At 37.7% G+C, this 24,544-nt stretch overlaps 1 protein-coding gene across 3 annotated transcripts in view; it reads left to right on the top strand.

Annotated features, from left to right (window-relative positions):
* The first annotated feature begins 1,464 nt into the window (after positions 1–1,464).
* Positions 1,465–24,544, top strand: part of INTS2 (integrator complex subunit 2) — a 56,912-nt gene continuing 33,832 nt past the window's right edge. The window contains exons 1-15 of one of the 3 annotated variants that reach the window (XM_010861592.1): positions 1,465–1,550; positions 2,913–3,219; positions 4,083–4,221; positions 5,834–5,936; positions 6,760–6,873; positions 8,515–8,645; positions 8,892–9,065; positions 11,697–11,923; positions 13,588–13,713; positions 18,166–18,237; positions 18,325–18,439; positions 20,269–20,337; positions 21,666–21,800; positions 22,947–23,123; positions 24,160–24,268. In XM_010861592.1, the coding sequence (XP_010859894.1) occupies positions 1,541–1,550; positions 2,913–3,219; positions 4,083–4,221; positions 5,834–5,936; positions 6,760–6,873; positions 8,515–8,645; positions 8,892–9,065; positions 11,697–11,923; positions 13,588–13,713; positions 18,166–18,237; positions 18,325–18,439; positions 20,269–20,337; positions 21,666–21,800; positions 22,947–23,123; positions 24,160–24,268 (2,008 nt within the window). In that variant the 5' untranslated portion in view covers positions 1,465–1,540. The other 2 variants (XM_010861594.1, XM_010861593.1) reach the window with 2 other exon arrangements.

The raw sequence follows: 24,544 nt of genomic DNA, 5'->3' as shown, positions 1-24,544 counted from the left end.
CATGGCGGCCTGGCGTGCTGCGATTCATGGAGTCGCAAAGAGTCGGACACGGCTGAGCGACTGAACTGAACTTCTCTTATTCTATGCAACAACAACAAACCATTTCTTGATCGGATTGTATATTAACACAACAACCGGTGACAACCAGCTCAGTGCCTGGACAGAGAAGAAGCTCCAGAGCACTTCCCAAGCCAAACTTGCATCAAAAAAAAAAAAGGGTCATGGTCACTGTTTGGTGGTTTGCTGCTGGTCTGCTCCACTACAGCTTTCTGAATCCTGGTGAAACCATGACATCTGAGAAGTATGCTCAGCAAATTGATGAGATGCACCAAAACCTGCAATGCCTGCAGCCAGCATTGGTCAACAGAAAGGTCCCAATTCTTCTCCAGGACAACCCCTGATCACGTGTAGCGCAACCAATGCTTCAAAAGTGGAAAGAATGGGGCTACAAAGTTTTGCCTCATCCGCCACATTCACCCGACCTCTTGTCATCCAACTACCACTTCAAGCATTTTGACAACTTTTTTGCAAGGAAAACACTTCCACAACCAGCAGGAGGCAGAAAATGCTTTCCAAGAGTTCCTCGAATCCTAAGGCACGGGTTTTTATTCTACAGGAATAAACAAATTTATTTCTCTTTGGCAATAATGTTTATTGTAATGATTCCTATCTTGATTAATAAAGATGTGTCTGAGCCTACTTATAATGACTTAAAATTCATGGTCAGAAACCTCTACTTTTGCACCAACCTAATATAAAGTATAAAGTACTGTATCTCTGTAAAATATTTTTGTTTCAGTACCTCGCATAATATCTGGTGAATAGAAAGTGTTAAATACACATGGATTGAACCAGAAACCAGAAATAATATGCAAATATATTGCATACTTGGTCTTCTGGGTGGTCCAAAGTCCTTTGAGAAGTTGTTCAAAGTTTTGGACCCTCTTTCCACAAGAAGCTCAAGCATTCACAATTCGGCAGGGGTTCTAGAGAACTCCTAAAATGCCATCCATCGCCCACAAAGGATCTATGCTTCCTGAGAACCCAAAATAACCATCTTTAACTCATGACTGTGTTTTGAGATCAAGAGCAGAATAATGCTTCAGGGTTAGATTACTTTTTAAATTCTCCTGCAAATCCCAGGATTTGCGGTGCTGGAAAGAACTGCGGTGCTGGAAAGGCAGAAGCAGAGACGGAAAGGTGTAACTGTCTGGTTTCCATTTAGCGTTCTGGCCAACTGAACCGTGCGGCAACCTGAACATTTTACATAACGCTGTCATTTGAATGCCACAGTAATCCGGTGATGATGACACGGCAGCGCGAAGAGGCTTAATGATTTAGCTAAAGGGATTCAGCCGGTATGCTCTGGAAATGAGACTGGAAACAGCCATCCAGGGTGAAGTAGCGCTAACGGAGGCGGAGGAAGGGGCGGGGCCGCGCACCCGCGCCCCTGCGTCCCCGCCGCCGCCTCCGGGTGTCCTCTCGCAGCGAGCCTTCCTCTCAGTCCAGTACGGTGGCCGACCGGAGCCAGACGCTGGGGATGAATGAAGGTGCTGCGTGCGGGTGGAAACAGTCTCCTCAGCTTTTCCGTCCCTGCAGTCCAGGCTCTGCCTTTGCGCGGTGTCCCCATCCAGCCCCCGTCGCACCGCCGGCCTGATTGATCCCGACGTCTGGGGTTTTTGGTGCCCAGGTCGACTCAGGGCAGAGCTGTAGGGCTGGGGAAGCCGGGTTCTCGCCTAGGCCCAACCTCGGACCGCGCTCTGGATTTCTACCGCGCCCCGCCGGTAGGGCGCGGAATCCGTGTGGGGTCCCGGGAGGCCGGAGGGTAGACCTGAAGGTATAAGGCTCCCGCTTCTAAGGCCTCGGAGCGTTTCGGGGTCCGTGTCCGCCACCGGCCCGACTTTTCTCCAGCGGAGGGACTGGTTGGTTCACGTTACGCCCGAGGGCGAGACCTATGAGCGCTCAGGTCTCCTTGCCTCTGCTCTCTCAGCCCGCCCCTCTGTTAAAAGGCCAGCTCCTCTTGCTGAAAAGCAGAACGTTTCTGCTCACGGCTCTTGTTACGCATGATCCTGCTAGTCTATGGGTCTCTGAGGGGATGGCTTTGGCTACCAGTTTTTTTGTTTCTGATTACTCTTGAGAAGTGCTCAAGTGGGATTCAGCCTTCTCCTTTCTGCTAGGAGCTAATTGGACCTCCGCAGCTGTTTTCTTTTCTCTTTTTTCCTTTTTTTTAACCTAGTAACAGGGGATATAGGATAGAGTTCTGGTCTCCAGAGCTTTGAAGCTGGCATAGCTTCTGGCTGGTGAGGCAGTTTACCAGTGCTTCTGCCAACCCGTGGAGGGTGGGAAAAAGAACCTAACAGTTCTTTACATGTTCTGGGTAGGCATGCGAGATTAAAGAGGTATTGAAGATGAGCATTCTTAGTTATGCTCTTTTACTTTGGATTGTGGCCCTCAGATGATTGCTATAGTGGAGAAGGTGTTGCACTGGGATTTAGTAGAGGAGGGTTCAACTTTAGATTTTGCCGCCGACTAGTAATACTCCTCTGGGCCTGTTACTTAATCTCTCTGGCTTTCCTATTTTTTCTCTGCAAAATGAGAGTATTAGAACAGAAGATCCCTGAGGCTGGAAGACGTTAGTGTACTATTTTCTTTCTCATTTTCCAGATGGCAGTAGAAACATAGGGAGTCAGTAATTGTGCCAGGAATAGTGCCAACATATAAGATAAACCACATTTTTCAGAGTTTTTAAAAAGAGGGGCATTCATATATGTGCAGTTATACCCCTACTTTCTTTGCTTTTTTAAAAAAATTTTAATTGAAGGATTTATAAGTATTGCATTTACTGTAAGACTGTACAACATTGCATTGGTTTCCACCAAGCATCATCGTTTTTTTCTTTTTTTAACCACTAGGATCAACAGTGACAATGACCGAGTGTACGAGCCTTCAGTTTGTCAGTCCTTTTGCTTTTGAGGCAATGCAGAAGGTGGATGTTGTTCGTTTGGCATCTTTAAGTGATCCCGAATTGAGACTTCTCCTGCCCTGCTTGGTGCGGATGGCACTTTGTGCCCCTGCTGACCAGAGCCAAAGCTGGGCTCAGGATAAAAAACTCATCCTTCGTCTTCTCTCTGGAGTGGAAGCTGTCAATTCTATTGTTGCGCTGCTGTCTGTGGACTTTCATGCTTTAGAACAGGATGCCAGCAAAGAGCAACAGCTTAGGTAATGAACATTGTATAATATGTGCATTGGTATTTACTTGGATATGCTTTAAAAAAAAAAAGGAAATCAAAATTTTTTGGAGCTTTTTAGGACTTCTTATCGCAGCGCATTCTTCCAAAAAAGAGAAGATTGGGACTCTAAACTTTGGAGAGCATTTTTTTAAAGTTATTTTTTATTTATAATTAAAATTCTAGGATCATTTGAATTCTGTATTGTGAAATGTGCTGAGAACCTTGGTTGTATATACATTTGTATTCAGGCCTTCCCTGGTGGCTCAGACAGTAGAGTCTGCCTGCTAATGGAGGAGATGCCATTTCAACCCTTGGGTCGAGAAAGTCCCCTGGAGACAGGTGGCAACCCACTCCAGTATTCTTGCCTGGGAAATCCCATGGACAGAGGAGCCTGGTGGGCCACAGTCCATGGCGTTGCAAAAACAGCCTGAGCTGACTTATGGATGTATGCAGGCTCAAATGATTAGGCCAGTTGCTCTCAGTGGGAAGTGGATAGAGTAAGTTTCCTAAGAGCAGAAGGATTTATTGGAGTCTCCTGGGAGGCTTGTTAAGCTTACATTGAGTTCCCCAAGTTTGAGGCATGCTTTGTCCTTCCTTGCCCATTGTGGGTCCAGTTGTGAGCCACTGTTATTAGTGGAAGTGGGTGTTAACCTGTCAGTTGTGATTGGAGTCTTTACACAGGTTGTAAATCTCTGAAATAGACAATATAGTATTCAGAAGTAATACATTCATGAAATATATCAGAAGAATTCACACATTCTTTTGTAGATTATTTCTATAAAAGATAGTTTTTATGCTTTTATTTCTGTGCCAGTGTTCTCATAATTGTTTTACATGTGTGTACTTTATTAGGCATAAACTTGGAGGAGGCAGTGGAGAGAGCATCCTGGTATCACAGCTTCAGCATGGACTGACTTTAGAGTTTGAACACAGTGATTCACCTCGTCGATTGCGTCTTGTGCTTAGTGAACTGTTGGCGATTATGAACAAGGTGCATTTATTTTAATCACAGCTCAAAATGTGCATGATTTGATGTCTACACATAAAAGATAGAAACAGGCTGTACTTCCCTGGTGGTCCAGTGGTTAAGAATCTGCCTTCCAGTGTAGGGGAAGTTTGATTCCAGGTCAGGGAACTAAGATCCCAAATGGCCGGGGCAACTAAGCCCCTGTACTGCAACTGCGACCTGATGCAGCGAAAAAAAAAAAAGAAAAGGTAGAAACAGGCAGGAAGGCAGGCAGCTTCCATCCTCTTCGACACATATCCTATTTGTTAATCAAGTGTCTTCCTTTCAAAGGCTTGAACAGATATTAAGTGCCTCCTTTTGAAGGCTGTTTTATAATTGCTGTTTTCTCTCATTTATGTCTGCTCTGCATTCTGTATCGTAAGGTGGTTTTTTTTTTTTCCTGTATGGAGTCCGTACGATGACTTCTTAATAGATACATAGCTCAAGACTTGTAAATCACCAAAGTTGATAATATCTCTATAAGATATGATTTCCCACAGTAAATATGTGAAGTATGTACGTGATTCTTCAAAATATGTGTGACTCCTTTAGATACTGAGTGAATTACATACATCATACATAACAGTGAGTGGGGAATATTGAGGCGAATTGGATGTGGGATATTTGTTCAGCCTCTTGTCTCAGCAAAAAGATAAGTTGCTTTATTTATTTTCGCTGAAGATTTTCAGTGTTTTATTTCAGGTGTACATAGATTAGGTCATGGACTTTGGGTGATGATGGTTAACTGAAAATCCGAATTTTAAATTTGTGACTGTCAGGAGTTACCATACAAATTGGATCTTGATGTTAAGACATCTTATGTGAGATGGGGCTCAGAATTTGAGAAACAGATGTTTTTACTTTGAGAATCTCAAGGTCAGTTACTTTATAATAAATAAAGTTTAATTTTATAAATTGTGGACCAATAAAACCTAAATTCTGTTTCCAAAGAAAATACTGATAAGGGAGAGATTTGTTTAGTTCTAGGTAGTTTTTAAGATATGTTATAAATCTTAATTTTTTTTCCTATTACAAAGTTATTTACCTCAACTCTTTTCCTCTGTACTCATACTCTTTAATTTTTTCTTTTTCATTTTCTTTTTTTCTTTTTCTTATTTTTTTGCTATGCCATGTGGCTTGTGTGATCTTAGTTCACCAAATAGGCGTTGAACCTGGGCCCTTGATAGTGAAAGCATGAAATCCTTACCACGGACCTCCAGGGAATTCCTTTATCTAGTCTTTAATTTTAACTAATATTTTCCTGTATCTTTTTCTTAATGGCTGTAACGAAATAAGTGACCTAGGTAGCATTCCTGGTTCACATCTTTGGCTTGTCTTTAACTCCAGATGTCTCCAAATATTTATATAGAAATAAATTAGTAAGAGTTATATTGCATGTCTGGAATAGTAATGTGACTGACTAATTGTGGTTAAATTGGTACAAATTCATCCAGTCCTGCATGTTCTTCTACCGTATGTTAATGGCTATTAAGAGACATGGTCTGTAAGCTCAACAAATAATTGCAAGCATAGTAAGGGATCCAATTCATTACCTGAAATTAAGAGAGCTCATCATTTTTCTTTCTTTCTTTTCAAGGTATCTGAGTCCAGTGGAGAATTTTTTTTTAAATCATCTGAGCTATTTGAGAGCCCAGTCTACTTGGAGGAAGCTGCAGATGTACTTTGTATTTTACAAGCAGGTACTGTATGAATGCTAAGACATATTTCAGATGCTGTTAAACGATAACTGTGTAACTTCTTAACCTGGAATGTTGTGTTATTTGAAAGTTCACCTAATTAAGAATATACCTTAAAAGTTTAGGTCAAAAGGACTAATAGTAGCACAATGATTAAATAAATTATATTATTTCCATAGTAGGGTGTACTCTGCTGCCATTAAAATGGTGTATATTTGAAGAACTTTAATCATTTTGGAAAATGTTCACAATATATGTTAAATGAAAAAAGCAGGTGGCAAAAGGGTAAGTAGAATAAAATCCTAGTTTTGTTAAAAGTACAGTGATACTCATAGGGGAATTAAAATCAGATCTTGCAAATTACTAACTTTGAGTGATGGGATTAGAGCTGACTTTATTTTTATTCTTTGTGCTTTTTGTATTTTCTGGGTTCTTTATAACAAGTGTGCATGATCAGAATGAAAAGATAGAAGACACAGAAATGCAGAGAAACTTTTCATCAAAGTAACTTTTTTGACCAACACCGTCCACCACAGCGGCGATGACAGTGTTCTGTGTTCCATACGGTAGCCACTAGCCACGTGTAGTTTTGGAGTACTTGAAATGTGGCAAGTGTGACTGAGGAGCAGAACTATTTTTAGCTTAATTTAAATAATCACATGTGGCTAGTGGCTGCCCTACTGGACAAGTCAGCTCGAGACTGTGAAAAGAAAGTACCTTGATTTATTTGCTTTTAAATATCATTGGTGAAATGTCAAAGATGTTTGATGTATAATACAATGAAATATCACTCCTTAGTAATAACACTGATTTTGTTTTCTTATAGAGCTCCCTTCCCTGCTTCCTATAGTTGATGTAGCTGAAGCCTTGCTCCATGTTAGAAATGGTGCCTGGTTCTTGTGTCTGTTGGTGGCCAATGTTCCTGATAGTTTTAATGAAGGTAAATGCAATTTTAAAGTGGAATATTGGGAACTTCCCTGGTGGTCCAGTGGTTAAGACTCCATGCTTCCAGTGGAGAGGGTGTGGGTTTGATCCCTGGTCAGGGAACCACGATCTTGCTATGCAGCGTGGCCAAAAACAAAAGAAAATAAAAATAAAACAATAGCAATAACAAAAAGGGATATTGAAGAGATTTGCTTGGGCATGTGTGGGACCTATTTTTTGAGCGAAGAAGAAACATTTATAAGGTTTTATCTGAGATTTTATTTTTTGAAAATTTATTAGTGAATGCTGTAGAAATAGGCTCTCCAGGTGGCTCAGTGGTAAAGAATCTGCCTGCCAGTGCAGGAGATGCAGGTTCAATCCCTGGGTTGGGAAGATCCCCTGGCGAATGAAATGGCAACCCACTCCAGTATTCTTGCCTGGAAAATCCCATGGACAGAGGAGCCTGGCAGTACACGGGGTTGCAAAGAGTCGGACACAACTTAGTCACTAAACAATAAACAATTATAGAAATACTGAATTTAGAGAATTCAAAATTGTTTGGAAATTACAAATGTAAATACAATGAGTATGCAGCGTTTTGTTTTGTTTTTTTTTTTTGCATTTGTCACAAGTGCTATAATAGGGAAGTAAAAAATACTAAAGACATAGAAGCTATAATTTCTGTGTTCATTGAACAAAGGGGAGAGGATATTTATCTGTGAAATAGCCAGAGGGCAACATGAGATATATGGATCAGAAATACCAGCAATCAGACTTCCGTATTTTAGCCTTATTGCTGTCAGCTTGCAGAAAAGTATAGGGTAGAAATTGGGAAAAATCAACTAAAATTTTCACCTGTGTTTCGAACTGCTAGTAGCTGAAGATTGTGGTTTGGGTCTGAGTGATATAAAAATTACATTTATTGAGCAAGATGTTTTGCAAATTGAGAGTCAAGGAGAAAAAAGCGCTAGATCTGGGGTTCATAATTTCTGGCTTTGTGACTCACTCTTTGTGTGATCTCCATCGAGGTACTTAACTTCTTACTTGTAAAATGGAAGTATTAATATTATTTTCTTTTTGTTTCTAAGAGATTTACTGACTATTCCATGAAGGTTTAGGTTGACATTTTCTGTTAGCTCTTTAAAGATGTTATTCTCTTGGCTGTGGTCATTTTTATCTCTGTTCCTCTGTATATTTCTTTTTTCTCTCTGGCTACTTTTATTCATTTTTTTATCCTTTCTGGCTACTTTTAAGATTTTTTCTTCATCACTGGTTTTCAGAGATTGGATTATGATAAATCGTGTTATGATTTAGTGTTTCTCCTGCTTGGGTTTCACTGATTTTCTAGGTTTATAGTTTTCATCAAATTTGGAAAAATTTCTTCAAATACATGTTTGTCTTTCATTCTTTTTCTCTTTCTGAGACTCTAATTACAAGTATGTAGAACTACTTGATGTTCCATGGATCACTTCATTTTTTGAGGCTCTTCTCACTCTGCTGGATTTCAACCAGTTTCTATTGCTATGCTTTCAAGTTTCCTGATCCTTTTCTTCTGTAATATCTAATCTGTGTAAATGAATGATTGTCAAGGCTGAAAACATTGATTCTGACATCTTACTTAAAAAGCTTAAAGTAACAGAGGCTACTAAATGTTCAGTTTGTAGGGGCCTGATCAAAAATGGAGAACGACAAGACGAAGAGAGTCTTGGAGGAAGGCGGAGGACGGATGCTTTACGCTTCTTATGTAAAATGAATCCTTCTCAGGCCTTGAAGGTCCGAGGCATGGTGGTAAGAGATCTTACTATTTTTATGAGACCAAAGCCTTTATATTAGGACCAGGAACTTTTTTTTTTTTCAGGACCTTTTTTTTGAATCTTGCAGAGATTTGGAATTATATACCGGATATATTACCTTCTTTAGATTTTTGTGCTTTGTGCTATGTCTTCCCCTAAACTTTAGATGCTTCAGATTCTGGATAATCCTGGCCCTTCTCCTCATGATACTGAGTTCAATTTGTTTTCTTTGCTTTGTTAGGTGGAAGAATGTCACTTGCCAGGTCTCGGAGTGGCTTTGACATTGGATCATACTAAAAATGAAGCTAGTGAAGATGGAGTGAGTGACTTGGTTTGTTTTGTTAGTGGTTTGCTTCTTGGAACAAATGCGAAAGTCCGGACCTGGTTTGGAACTTTTATCCGAAATGGACAGCAGGTGAGGGAGAAATATGTGTTTAGGCCAAGGATCAAGCTATGTTAGTAGTTAGTAAAGGAGGAAGAAACACTTTTAGAATGATGTCATTAGGGCAGTGGCTCTCAGACTTCTTAAGTCTCAGGACTTCCTGAGATTTTACAATAAATCATTGAGGACACAAAGCGCTTTTGTGTTGGCCGTTATCTGTTGATATTTACCGTACTAGAAAGGAAAACTGAAATTTTTGAAATATTTATTTAATTTATTTAAAAATAATCCTAATCTTATTAAATGTGACTTTTTTTTAATAGAAAATTAATTTTTTTGCAAAAGAAAAATTTACCAAGAAGAGTGATATCATTGTACTTTGTTGCAAATCTCTTTAACGTCTGGCTTAATAGAAGCCTTCAGAAAAGCTGCACTATATACTTGTGGGAAAATGAGTAAAAAAGGTCTGTAATGTTGAGATATTCTGACTTTTTGGATCCCCTGGAAGTATTGGTCATCTCCAGGTTTCTGGGTCAGACACACGAGAACTGCTATATTAGATCATCACCATAAGTTGTTATTGTAGACTATGGTTCATATATATATACACACATATGTAATTATTGTGGTAAAATATATATGACATAAAACTTACCATTTGAATCTTGGTCTGAGTGCACAGTTCAGTGGCATTAATTACATTTACTATATTCTGCAGCCAGCACCACTGTTCATTTTCAGAACTCTTTCATCATCTGATAGAAACTCTCTACCAATTAAGCAATACCTTCCCATTCCCCCTTCCTCCCAGTGTTGGGTAATCTCTCTTCTACTTTCTGTGTCTATGACTTTGCCCATTCTAGGTACCTCTTGAATGTGGAATCATACAATATTTCTCATTTTGCGTTTGGCTTCTTTTTACTTGGCACAATGTTTTCAGGGTTCATGCATGTTATGGCAAGTGTCAGAATTTCCTTCCTTTCTAAGCCTAATATTTTATTGTGTGTATCGACTACATGTATCCCTTTATTGATGAATATATATTATATTTTACAAGAGTTTTTGACTTGCAAAATATTGTACCTTTTCAAAAACATCTCATGATAACTGTGAATAGAGTTCTGTCCCTACACAGGAACTAAGGCAGAAAGGTTTTTAACTTGTTGAGGTCTGTGAACTTCACAGTGGCAGATATACTGCTTAGATCCTTCTACAGTCTGTTTTTTTTATGCCATTAATTCACTATACTTTTCTTTATCCAAGTTCTTCTTTATTTATAATCCATTTGAAAACTAATTTTAAGTTTTGCCAGAGGTTGACATTTTTTGTGTACCTTGTGTATTTCAGGCACTGTGCTAAGCTCTTGGTATAAGCCTCTTGTTTGTAATTGTTCTTTGTGTCTAACATTGTTATTAAAACAAATTTTACCATATTTTACTCTGAAACTCTAAAAATAACAACTTTTCCCGAGCCCTTTGTGGTTTAGAAATGCTTTCATATTTATCATCTTTGTTAGTTCATTCATCTAACAGATATTGAGTGCTTGCTGTATGTCAGGCATAAGTCAGGCCCTCCTGAGTATGAGATGACTAGATGTTGTCCCTGCCTGAAGAGCTGTGGGGGTGACAGGCTTGTAAACTCCTAATTCCAGCAGTCCTGGGAATTAAATATTATTAATAAAATATTAGTTTCCTTCTCATTTAAGGAAGTTGGGGCTGAGACAGGTTAACTTATGTATCTAAACATACATAGTTAATAGCAGGGCTGTTGTTTAAATCCAAGCCCTTCTGTCGATTTAAATCCAAGCCCAAAATCTGAGCACTTTGTACTTAAGACTCCACTAGTCTTTATGTGTTTGAAAGCATCATTTACATGATATTTTACATTTCAAATCATCATTTATTTAGTGTTTTCTGTACAACCTTTCCAAATTAGGGTGAATAGTATTAGTGTTAGTTGATCAGTTGTGTCTGACTTTTTGTAACCCGGTGGACTGTAGCCTGCCAGGCCTCTGTTCAAGGGTTTCCCAGGCAAGAATACTAGAGTGGGTAGCCATTCCCTTCTCCACAGTATCTTCCCGACCCAAGGATTGAATCTGGGTCTCCTGCATTGCAGGAAGATTCTTTATTGTCTGAACCACCAGGGAAACCAAGGGTGAGTAGATTATTTGTCAAATGAACCAGTGAGTTTGCTCAATGGATTAAAATGATACTCTGAAGTTATGACAGCCTCCTTAAATGGATCAGGGCTTCCCTGATAGCTCAGTTGGTAAAGAATCCATCTGCAATGCAAGAGACACTGGTTCAATTCATGGGTTGGGAATATCTGCTGGAGAAGGGATAGGCTACCCACTCCAGGATTCTTGGGCTTCCCTTGTGGCTCAGCTGGTAAAGAATCCGCCTGCAGTGCGGGAGACCTGGGTTCGGTCCCTGGGTTGGGAATATCCCCTGGAGAAGGGAAAAGCTACCCAGTCCAATATTCTGGGCTGGAGAATTCCATGGGCTGTATAGTCTATGGGGTTGCAAAGAATCGGACACGACTGAGTGACTTTCACTTTCAAATGGATCATTTACAGGTGTCTAACTGGAGAGTTTTGTTTGAACTTCCTTTTGACTTAGTAAGTTCTCCTTGCTTTCTTCCTTTTGTGGTCCATATTTCCTCCAGAGAAAAAGAGAGACCAGTAGTTCTGTCCTTTGGCAAATGAGAAGGCAGCTTCTTCTGGAGTTGATGGGCATTCTCCCCACAGTAAGAAGTACCCGCATTGCGGAAGAAGCTGATGTGGAGCTGGAGCCCAATGTATCTGTGTATTCGGGGCTGAAAGAAGAGCATGTTGTGAAAGCCAGTGCACTCTTACGTCTGTACTGTGCTTTGATGGGGATCGCTGGACTCAAGTATTCAATAATTTGATCTTTTACCTTTTTGTCATTTTACTTTCTTGTTTCTAATCCCAAGAAAGTGAGCCATAGGCCCTTTATTCAGAGGATTTGGGTTTTCTGTTGGGCTCAGGTAGTAAGTTGACCTATGTCAAGAAGAAAGTCCCAAGGCAGAACTTTCCTAGTTGGGATGTATGCATCTATTTTAGTCTGATCGTAAATAGAATTATATAAATATGGGAGGAGCCAGAGCAGTTTAAGAAACCTATGACTTACTCGCAGCTTGACATGACTGTGTGAATGATTGAGAGGGATCCTTTATGTAACCCATACAGCTAGCCGAAGTAAATCTGCCCTGTTTCCTTTTACAACTGAGATCATAGATTGTTCAAAGTTGGTCTGTAATTACTAAGCACAAGATTTCTTAGACACAGTACTATATCTTTTTGATTAATGTCCTCAACTGTTATACATATAGTCCTCACTTTTCATGACCCCAATACATATGAGTTTCAGTTAACATACTTTAATCAAATAACACTGCTCCCTCAACAAGTAATGTATCAGTTATGTGAGTCATTTACCAAATTCTTATTTATTATCATTAACCAAAGTACTAAGTTTACTGAAAACTTTCAAGCCACATGTCACTATGTGGAAGCACGTTGTGATTAGTGACCAATCATAGGATTTCTTTTAAAATCTTTTGGCAACTGGTCCATAAACAACTATCACTCAGTTCATGAACAGACAGCAAAGTTGGGTCGTAGTTCTGCCTCCTCGTCTCTCAGTGAATAAACCTATGTGATATTTTGCAAAATTGAATAATTGAAAGAGAGAATTGGCCAATAAAAATGAAAGTGTAGCAAAGAAAGAGAAGTGACATTTGAACCAAACCTAAATAGAAGAAATAGTTGACTGAGAATGTTGACATTTGAGAGACCCTAGGTATGATAGCCAGATGAATTTCGTGAAGGTGAACTGGAGGGAAGTCACTGGGACCAAAAGGATGAAGACCTCCAGAAGACTGATGGTGGCAAAAATCTTTGCATTATAGGAACTCAAATATTTCATGACTGAGAGTACACAGGATGAAATGTTGACAGCTGATCCAAACTTCGAAGGGAAGGGTATGATAAGTCATCAAGGCCTAGAGAAGATGCTCACTCTATAAGTTATACAACGAGAAAATGGCAAGGGCTGTTTAAACTGCTCTTGATAAATCTTATAAAGACAACACTTGAATTCCTGATGTTTCTAATATATTCAATTATAGAATGCTATATAAATATTAGTTTAACTGTTTTAAAAAGTTTCCTTAGGCATTATAACCAACAGAGTTTGTAATGTCTTGACAGAAATTTTAGAGGTAATGGAACGGTTGTAATTTTCCCCACTGATTACTAAGATCATGATGCAGTTTCAGCTTGCATGGTTATTTTTGTGGTCGCACACTACCATGCAAAGTGAGGACTACCTGTATTTGTGTCTGAGGAAGAGCACTGGTTGCAAACTCAACAGCTTTGCTTTTGACATCTTAAGATATTAAAGATTTTGTAAATAGTGAGGTATCATTCCAAAGCTTAGGATTTATATCTGAAAGGTTGAACTGTTGAGAAGTCCCCTCTTCTTCCTTCTCTCCACTGAAAAAACTAAAACCTAATAGTGTATTCCTTTTTTAGACCAACTGAGGAAGAAGCTGAGCAATTACTGCAGTTGATGACAAGCCGTCCTCCTGCGACACCGGCTGGGGTTCGCTTCGTTTCACTCTCCTTTTGCATGCTACTGGCCTTTTCTACACTTGTCAGGTACCCAGCTGTATACTTGTTCTATTTTCCCAAGGTCTGCTTTTGTTTATTTATTAAAACAATATATAGAATTAATTAACTTACTGCAAAAGTGATCTAGGTGTGGACATTGGCATTATCATTTAATAGAAGGGTGTCAATAGCATCTCCTGTATGCCAGTTCTTTCGTTTGTCTTTGTCAAAGTTTCATATACATATATTTAAGGGATTCAAAGGAGCTCTTCAAGGTTTGAGACAAATGGTCGTCCTGATCCCTTTTGCCCTGTTTTTCGCTTCCCTAGAGGCAGCTTCTTTCAGTTCTTGTAGGTGATTCTTCTGGTTTTGACTCCCACATCTTTATTACTATGTCTGTATTTGCCATGTCCTGATTTTTTTGTTTTAGGAGTATTTGTTGACGTCCCACTATGAGAATGAGAAATCAGTTCTCCTTCTCTCTGTCCTCAACCTTCTCTGTATCTTTTGTATCTCTCCATTCTCCCTGTACATAAGTTATTATTATTTTGCTTTGATCAGTACTTTATTGTTTAAGTTACACTCTTGGGAGCTCAGCCAAGCGATAGATGATTACTTTTCTTTAGCAAAACTTGTTTTTCCATTAAGAATTGTCCTGTTTGCTTTTGTTCTTTGTTTTTCATTTGCTTGGTGTTTTATGTACTTAGATTAATGCAGTTTCAAACTCTCTGCCAATCTAACCCTCCTCTCAAGATGTTCGGGCTCATTAGTTATTCTTTTGGTTTCATTTTCTTGAGGCAGTCCGTCCTAAAGCTTTTTGACCCCCTTGCATCTGAACTGGTTGCCTCTGCACCAGATACACAGCTCTCATCCTGGAATTGCGTTTCACTATTATTCTGGGGACTCGCTTTAACTCTTCTTTGTTGGGTCTCCTATTTCCTGCATCTTATGTCTCCATCTTTTTTCATTTGCTTCCTCATTTTGCTTCTTTAGAGTTGGGTATGTAGGAGGTAAATTATTTAGATTAATTAGATTAATTACATTATTTAGATTATTAAATTATTTAGGCTATTTCTGAAAATGTCTTTATTCTACTTTAACACTTGGTTGATAGTTTGATGAGGTATAGAGTTCTAAGTTGGAAATAATTTCCTTTGAGAATTTTGAAAGTCTTGCTGTATTGTCTTCTAACTTCCAGTGTTACCGTTGAGGAATCTGATAACATTCTGATTCCTGGTCCTTTTTTGTGGCTTGTTTTTTTAAAATATGGGAGCATGAAGGATTAACTTTTTGTTTCTAGGGTTTTGAAATTTTTTGGTGATGTGCTGTTGTATGGGTCTGTTTTTGTCCTTTCTCCTAGGTATTTAGTTAACCTTTTCAACCTGGGAACTCAGATTGCTCAGTTCTAGGAAATTTCTGTGAACGGATTTGTCTTTCACATTGGTTTCTGTGAAACCTCCTCTTGTTTTGATATTGGGCTTCCTGTAGTGATCATCGTATTTTCTTATTCTTTTTTACTTTCCTTATCTTTGTTTTGTTCTGCTTTTTAAAAAACAGCATTATTGAGACACAGTTTCAGTTCAGTTCAGTCGCTCAGTCGTGTCCAACTCTTTGCAACCCCTTGAGCGCCAGGCCTCCCTGTCCAATACCAACTCCTGGAGCCCACCCAAACTCATGTCCATTGAGTCGGTGATGCCATCCAACCATCTCATCCTCTGTCATCTCCTTCTCCTGCCCTCAGTTTTTCCCAGCATCAGGGGTCTTTTCAAATGAGTCAGCTCTTCGCATCAGGTGGCCAAAGTATTGGAGTTTCAGCTTCAACATCAGACCTTCCAATGAATACCCAGGACTGATCTCCTTTAGGAGACAGTTTGCTACTGCTGCTAAGTCACTATAGTCGTGTCCGACTCTGTGCAACCCCATAGACAGAAGCCCACCAGGCTCCCCCGTCCCTGGGGTTCTCTAGGCAAGAACACAGGAGTGGGTTGCCATTTCCTTCTCCAATGCATGAAAGTGAAAAGTGAAAGGGAAGTCGCTCAGTCGTGTCCGACTCTCAGCGACCCCATGGACTGCAGCCTACCAGGCTCCTCTGTCCATGGGATTTTCCAGGCAAGAGTACTGGAGTACATACCATAAAATTCACCCAGTTTAAAGTGTACAATTTAATAGTTTTTAGTATATTTACAAGGTTGTACAGCCATTACCACAATCTAATTTTAGAACGTTTCAATCACTTCACAAAGATACTGCTCATGTTACCTTTTAGGATTTTTTTCTCAACCTTCTATTTAATTTTTAACTTCTAAGAGCTCATTTTTATTCTTCTTATTTCTTCTTTATAGTGTCTGATGCTTCATGGTGGCATGGTTTCTCTGATGTTACCCATAATGATCAGAGGGGTCTTATTTGTACTGTTTCTTTTCTCTAAGTTTCTTTTTTTCTGCCTTTTTTTTTTTGGTGTCTATTTTTCTCAGAGGTTTAGTAATGCTTGATTGTTCATATTTAAGATTAGGAGACTAAAAAGCAAATTGGAATTTCTGAACGCATAGATGAGAAAGCTCTTGGGCTTTTCAGAGTCTTGGAGAAGACTGTTTTTTTGCCTGAGAGCGAAGGCCTGAGAAGAAATCCATAAGTGAAGTTAAAAAGTGAGGGTTAAGGGCTGGGAGGTCTCAGCCTGCATTATAGCTGTTCACTTAATTCTTCTACTTTCCAAAAGGCGCTGCAGAAAGCTCTGGTTGTCCGTCAGTTTTCCCTTTTCCAGAGAATCAATCTTGTTTCTTCTCTGCTGGGGGACGGCAGAGTGGAGGGTTGGTCTGGAGGTCCAACTAGACTATCCAGACTGTCTATATTTGGTCTCTGTCTTCATTCTCACTCCCAAAACCGCCTGGAGGTGCCAGTTCCTGAGCCCTTTGGGGATTCTGTGGTGTAAGTGGTAGATTGGTTTTCCTTCCTGCCAGTTTAGTATTCTGCTTTCTTGGTCTGCTAAGTCAGTTACTCTTCCTCCTCCTTATTGGCTCCAGCTTTCCAATATTTTGTGGTATTGTCCTTCATTATCATCCTGAGCATTTATGTGTTTTAAGCAAATCCCTTTAATGTAATTTGAGTGGTGTGTTTTAGGAATGTGTGAAACTAAAGTACATGAAATGAAGTGTTTTCTCTTTACCTGAAGTAATTTCTTGTTTTAAAAAGTTTATTTTGGGGACTCCCCTGGTGGTCCAGTGGCTAAGACTCTGTGCTCCCAATGCAGGGGGCCCAGGTTTGATCCCTGGTCAGGGAACTAGGTCCCACATGCCACAACTAAGATCCTCTGTGGCCAAATAAATAAATAAAATTTTTTTAAAAAGTTTGTTTTACTGAAGTATAGTCAGTTTCTTGTGTTGTGTTAGTTGCTGGTATACAGCAGAGTGATTCAGTTATACACTTATATATTACCTAAAGTTATATACTTATATATATAAAGTTATACACTTTATATACTTTATATATAAAGTTATATACACTTATATATTACCTAAGTTATACACTTTATATATAAAGTTATACACTTATATATTACCTAAAATATAAATATTTACTTTATATTTTATAGGTAGGAGAGCTAAAGTACAAGAAATTTAAATGTCTTGTTCAAGGTCACACTAACAGTAATTGGCAGACAAGAGATTCCAACTCAGGTCTGGCAGACTCTAAAGGCTGTAATCTTTCTATTACATAACATTGTCTTGTATAAGTGGAGTAATATATGTATGGTTGAGCATGACCTTTCTAATTTTCTTAGTTTTGTGTATCAGGCTTTGAGGTTGGTTTTTATTTTTCCTGTTTATACTGCAGTGAAGTAGAAGAGGATCAATGGAAATTACTATTACAGATCAAAATTGACGTGTACATTTCAACCTATACCTAGGAATTTGCTTGAAACAAGTCAGTGTTCATGTATTTCTATAACTGTTCTTCATATATGGTTAGCCCCTGGCTGTCTCTTTTTACTTTTTCGAATAATGATCACTTATTTCCCTCTAATATTGAGTTCTGCTCAAAATGCCTCTACAAACTAAATTTCATTTCCCAGGTAAAAGTTGGTCTGGCTTCTGTCCTCGTACTCAGTTTGTGAGTTTTTAATGATTAAGTTTCAACACTATGGATTTTTTCTATAGGAAATAAGTATCGGCTGTTAGTATATACATTCTTCTAACATTTTAATCCCAAGGAACCTTTGTTTTTCTACAGAATGTGAGGAAGTTTATCCTCTCCAACCTGCAGAAGTAGTAACTGAGACTTTGAGAGGGTTTGGCTGTCCTTATTAATGGAGAAAATTTATGTTTCTCTGTTCTTCTCTAGAACTACTACATATCTCAATGATAATTAATGGCCAATTCAATAAGCAATTCATTTGTGGAAAAAATAATTTCCACCAAAGATAATTCCAGAATGCTTTTTTATTCTTATGCTAGTATATCTGATTTAGACCAGTGACTTCTGATATATTTTCTATATTAACAGTACTCCTGAACAGGAGCAGCTGATGGTAGTGTGGCTAAGCTGGATGATCAAAGAAGAGGCTTACTTTGAAAGGTAAGATGACTTCATTTGTATCAGATAGCTGAGTAAGTTTTCTTATCCTTCCTTTGGAAATTCACATTTTCTTTTCTGTTTCAACAGTACTTCAGGCGTCTCTGCTTCTTTTGGAGAGATGTTATTATTGGTCGCTATGTACTTTCATAGCAACCAGCTCAGTGCTATCATTGACTTGGTCTGTTCCACTTTGGGAATGAAGGTAATTTCCTCTTATCTTCTTTCTAAAGAAGATGTTTCTAACTGGACATTTTCTTGTAATGTTAAGCAAATAGGTTGTTTTTATTTTGAAGTAATTTTAGTTGTTCAATAGTTTGAAACTTTATCAGGAGCTCTCTAAAAAAATACATTATGTAAACATTATTTACGAGAATAATAGATGTTCTATGTAGAAAACATAGTAAAGAAGGGAAAGATATAATTCCATGTTCAGAGATATCAAGTACTATTAATAGTCTGGTATCTGTTCTTTCTTTAAATTGATATATATATATATATATAGTGGTTTTAATGAACTTACCAATATATAATGAGCACTTCCTCATATCAATAAATATTCTAATACAACATAATTTTCAGTGGCTGCATTGTAGTTATTGTGTGAGCTGATTGTGACATTTTTAATGATTCCTTTATTTGCCATGTAGATTTTTCTAATTTCTGAATAATGCTTAGATGAATACCCTATGTATGTAAATATACACACAGGCATCCATACATGTATATTTTCAAACACTTTTTGGATTCCTTCCTTAGGATAAAGTTATAGAAAGCAGTACTAAGTAAGGGCTTCCCTGGTGGCTCAGACAGTAAAGCCTCTACCTGCAATGCAGGAGACCCGGGTTCAGTCCCTAGGTTGGGAAGATCCCCTGGAGAAGGAAATGGCAACCCACTCCAGTACTCTTGCCTGGAAAATTCCATGGACTGAGGAGCCTCGTAGGCTACAGTCCATGGGGTCGCAAAGAGTCGGACACGACTGAGCATGTGTGTGTATATATATACACACACACACACATTGATGTCCCAGTTTTTCTATAGGGATTTTTATTGATTTATTTTTCCTTTTACTGATTCAGAAGTGCTCTTTATATATAAATGATATGCTGTTATGCCTTGTATATCATATTTCATTGATTCAAGACATGTATTTTACCATATATTGAAACTTGGATTCATTTTATAGTTGATGCATAATGTTAGTGTGATAGTGTTTGCCTTTCTTTATTTACTTGAAAAGCTACTATTAAATCAGTGGTGCATATTATAATCCTTATTGTCTTAAAGATGGAGAAGTATAATATGTTGCAGAGGATTTTTCCCAGTCTTTTCTGCCATGTGAAAATTATTTTCTATGTGTGTAATATATTAAGTTTCTTTTGTGGTTCTTATTTTGTTATTATGCTTAGAAGTGCTTTTCTTTCCTCAGGTTAATAGAAATGGTCACCTATATTTTCTTCTAGTGTTTTTGTGGCCTCATGTTTTACATTTAAATCTTTAATACATGTGGAGTTAATATGGGGTATGATGTCATATGCAAATGTTTATTATCCAGAAAGAGAGCTAGCCCACCTCCATTTATTAATAATCCACTTCTTCCCACTGACTTAAAATGCAATAATATGTTTACTGAGTACTTAAAATTTTTTTTTATTTATTTGGCTGTATATATCTTATGGTATGTGGGATCTAGTTTCCTGATGAGAGATTGAACCTGGGCCCCCTTGCATTGGGAGGTCAGAGTCTAGCCACTGGATCATAAGGGAAGTCCCACTAAGTACTTTCATATTTGGTTCCTGAGCAAAAATACATTTTAGTGTTAGGTTTGAGAAGCTACTTCTGAAACAGAGTATTTGAATGTTAATTTTATATATTAAGTCAAATTGTGCTTCATATATTTTATTTTCACCTGCTGTTGAAATCTTTTGGTTGCTTTGTTTTATTTTATTTTTTTTTTTGTAGAAAAGAGCCTTTCTTTTCTTGTTTTTTATTGGAATATAATTGCTTTACAGTGTTGTGTTTTGGTTGTTTTAGATTGTAATTAAGCCAAGCTCCTTGAGCAGGATGAAGACTGTCTTCACACAGGAAATTTTTACTGAGCAGGTACTTGTTTTAACTATTATCTTAGGTACTTCTTTAACTATATTTTATAACATTCCTTGTGAGAAAACTTGTGTATGTTTCAGTTTAAGAGAATAACATAGTCTTTATATTCCTTTTTAGTTTCCAATGATGATTTATTTAATCTTTGAAACTTCTGTAAAGAAAAATCCTGTTTCGAATTTGTTTTCAAAGCTATTTATTACATAGAAAAGCGTGTGCTAAGTAAATTTGCTTACTTTGGAGACTTTGAGTAGATACCTAAGAATATAGTCTTAGATGCTGTTGACGGGGGTCTCACATGGGGTCAAAGTGTTAGGGGCTCAGTCGTGTCCAACTCTGCCAACCCATGCGCTGCAGCCTATCAGGCTTCTCTGTCCGTGGAATTCTCCAGGCAAGAATACTAGAATGAGTAGCCATTCTCTTCTCCAGAGGAACCTTCCTGATCCAGGGATCAAACCTGATCTCCTTCATCGCAGGCATATTCTTTACCGTCTGAGCTACCAGGGAAGTTCACTGACAATTGGGATTGTTAGGAGAAAAATAACAGAGATCTGTTTAAACCTTTTAGCTGTAAGGTGCCATGTCTAACTAGGTTATAGGCTAGAGTCTAAATTCCTTATTCTTGTATTGACTTGTTCTTATTTGGTCTCAGCACTTTTGTCCATGGGTAATACTAATAATAATTTATTTTTTCAATGATGGAAACTATTCTTTTTTTTCCTTTTTTTTTAAAAAAAATTAAACTATAGATGATCTACAATATTATGTTAGTTTCAGATATACAACAAAGTGATTTGGTTATACATATATATGTGTATATATATATTTGTATTCTTATTTATTTTTTTTTAATTGAAGGATAATTACAGAATTGTGTTGGTTTCTGCCAAACATCAACATGAATCAGCCATATGTATACATATGTCCCCTCTCTCTTTTAAGATTCTTTTCTATTATAGTTTATTATATTAAATGTAGTTCTCTGTGCTATATGGTAAATACTTGTTGTTTATCTGTTTTATATATTATAGTCATTGAGCCCAGATTTTATGATTCCAAATTTTGCATATTTTTTAACTTTACTCTAACCCCTGGCAGTGTATCTGTGTTTAGAAGTAAATTTTTAAAAAGTAGAGAACTTTACAAATTCCCATATGTGTGATGCCACCTCATCACTCAAAATAATTAAGTCATGTCATGATTGGTTTTTGTCACTCCCGCCAAAGGACCACATTAGTATTGACAGTCCACCTGGCTACTTCTCTCTCTTTCATAATAATTTTGTATCTGATTCTGTCATATGTATTGCTATTATTTTTCCCTTTTAGGTTGTCACAGCTCATGCAGTTCGAGTCCCTGTCACCAGCAACCTGAGTGCCAATATTACTGGATTTTTGCCTATTCATTGCATTTACCAGCTTCTGAGGAGTCGTTCCTTCACCAAACACAAAGTATCAATAAAAGTATGATCTTACATTTATTCTTCAAGCTAAAATCTGAGTGAATGCTTTTTTCCCAGTTCTCTTTGAGTTTGCAGACCTTGACTGTGGATTTGTATGTGAAAGGTTTTTAGTTACTCCTCACTTACATAGTTATGGTAATTAGGCTCTTAATTTCAGATTTTTAAAACAGTATAGCTGTTCAGTTATAATGTACAATAGTACTAATTCCTTTTAAATTCTCAATGATATTTAGCAATTTCATTAAACTTTAGTAAGAAATTGCCATTCTTTATACTTGGTTTTGTTTACCAAACTTAGAAGGTTGCTGGTTAGCCATGACCAGTAATTATAATCCATTTGTCACAAGGACTTCTAATATTAAGCTTGCACATATTTTGATATGTTTTCAATTTGTTATATAGTTGGCTATAGCAAACAGGTCCTCTAAAGAAAAAGCTTAACCCACAGGAGGTTAAAATAGAAAAAAATTTGTTTGAACCCTTTCTAAGAGGCTATTTTATTTATAAAGAACCCTGAACAACATATGCATTGCTATATCACATTTGATTGTCCTTGTTTTTATGATGTAGTGAAGTTATTTTCCATCTTGATTGTATCTTCTGCTTTTTATATTTTTTGCAAGTGAAGTAGAAAAGAATTAAGGGTCCAAATGCACCCCCAGTGTTTCTTCTTGGCCTGCATTTGTGCAGATAGTTAATCTCCCATATGTGGTTGTCAGAGCCACCTTCTTAATCTGTCTGAGGCTTGTTGTGAGAAACTATTCCTTTCCCTAAATGCCTTTCTGCTGTGGGGTCTTTTACAGCAGCATATATGGTGCTCTAAATATAGATATAAAAGGGACTTGACGGTGTTTTTCCCACTACTTAAAAACCAATAGATTAAAAACCTCAAGTCCAAACTCTAAACTCAAGCTGTCATTTTTAGGTTTATCTTCCATGGAATAATATTCTCAATTTTAGGAAAGAAAAATTGTTTCCGTTTTTAAATCAAAGGCAATTATGAAACTGGATGATATTATTTAGCAACTGCTAAAAGTTAATAGTGAGTTTTACTTTTTCATAAATCATGTAAAATTATATGTGCTTGTAAAATTTTGCTTGCTTTTTCTTATTGCCATAATTTAGTGCCTGTCACCTTCTTTTCTAGGACTGGATTTATAGACAGCTCTGTGAAACCTCCATTCCACTCCATCCTCAGTTACTTCCTCTGATTGACGTGTACATAAATTCTATACTTACTCCTGCATCTAAATCTAATCCAGAAGCCACAAATCAGCCAGTCACAGAACAAGAGATACTCAATATTTTCGAAGGAGTCACTGGGGTAAAATAATGTTGTTTTTTTTAACATTTATTAGTTCATTTTTCTTTTATTCTTCACACTTACTCCACATTTTTCCCCAGATTATTAGAGGAGAACCACTTCTAGGTGGTTCTGAATTTAAAATGGTATTCAGTTCTTTAGATCACTTATGAATATTAAAAAATGGTATTCCATGTAGTTTGTTGATTAGGCACTTTTTGAAGAAGAATTTCAAAATCTCCATTTTAAAGTTTAAGGAATGTCTTGGAGGTTGTATGTTTAACAAAGGATTATGTGACATTTCAACACATTAAACTAGCTTCCTGAGAATTTAAGATATACCTAGATTATTTTTGGAAAATTTGGAGTAAATCTTTTTTTCTCCAAATATACTTAAATGTACACTATCTTTTTTTTAGGAATTATTTTCTTCATGGTAATTTCAGATAATACTTGAGATTCCTGTAAATGTAAACTTTTTTCAGAAGCAGCCCTGTCTTAAAAACTGTGAGGTCGCTCAGTCGTGTCCAACTCTTTGTGACTCCATGGACTATAGCCTACAAGGCTCCTCCATTCATGGGATTTTTCAGGCAAGAGTGATGGAGTGGGTTTCCATTTCCTTCTCCAGGGGATCTTCCCCACCCAAGAATTGAAACCAGGTCTCCTGCATTGTAGGCAGACACTTTACAGTATGAGCCACCAGGGAAGTTTAAAGACTGTTAAGCATGTTGATTTTCTCTCTCAAGCCATCTCAAATTTAACTTAAACTTCACATTGTCAATTTGAGTTTAATGTGAAGACAGCAATAATTTCTCCCAGTTTCTTTAAGCTTGGGAGTAGCAACACCGAATAATCTATTTTGAGTGCTTTTACTATCAAAAAGTACTCATTGGAGCTTCCCTGGTGGTCCAGTGGTTTAGACTCTGTGCTGCCAATGCAGGGGGCAGGGGTTCTCCTGGTTGGAGAACTCAGATCCCACATACTGCCTGTTTTGGCCAAAGGGGGAAAAAAAAGCACTCGTGAAATTTAACAGTATTGTTTGTAATATGACCCCCAGGGTGACAACATCCGCCTTCATCAGCGTTTCAGTATCACAGCACAGCTCTTGGTGCTTTATTATATTCTGTCTTACGAAGAAGCTCTCCTAGCAAATGCCAAGACTTTAGGTAAGTTGTGTAGAGGCTAGTGTTTCTGGTGATAGTTCATCTTATTTGCTTATGTTTTGTTACTTTCCAGGCTGCTATTGGAGAAGATAAGGTCAGATATTCCAACAAGCTCCAGCATCTTTCTGCAGTCTTTGCAATGTTAGCTTTTCATACTCTGGTGCATAAGTTCATGTATGTGTGGGCATATAATCACTCCTGACGGCTCAGTGCTCCTTTTAGCAGGCTGAATTAATGATTAACTGAATTGTCTGTATTTTAACAATTTTAGTGACCTTA

This window comes from Bison bison, unplaced genomic scaffold (assembly GCF_000754665.1).
Source record: "Bison bison bison isolate TAMUID 2011002044 unplaced genomic scaffold, Bison_UMD1.0 scf7180017864472, whole genome shotgun sequence".
NCBI lineage: Eukaryota > Metazoa > Chordata > Mammalia > Artiodactyla > Bovidae > Bison > Bison bison.
Note: the sequence above shows the minus strand (reverse complement) of the source record. Positions and strands in the feature narration are given on the sequence as shown.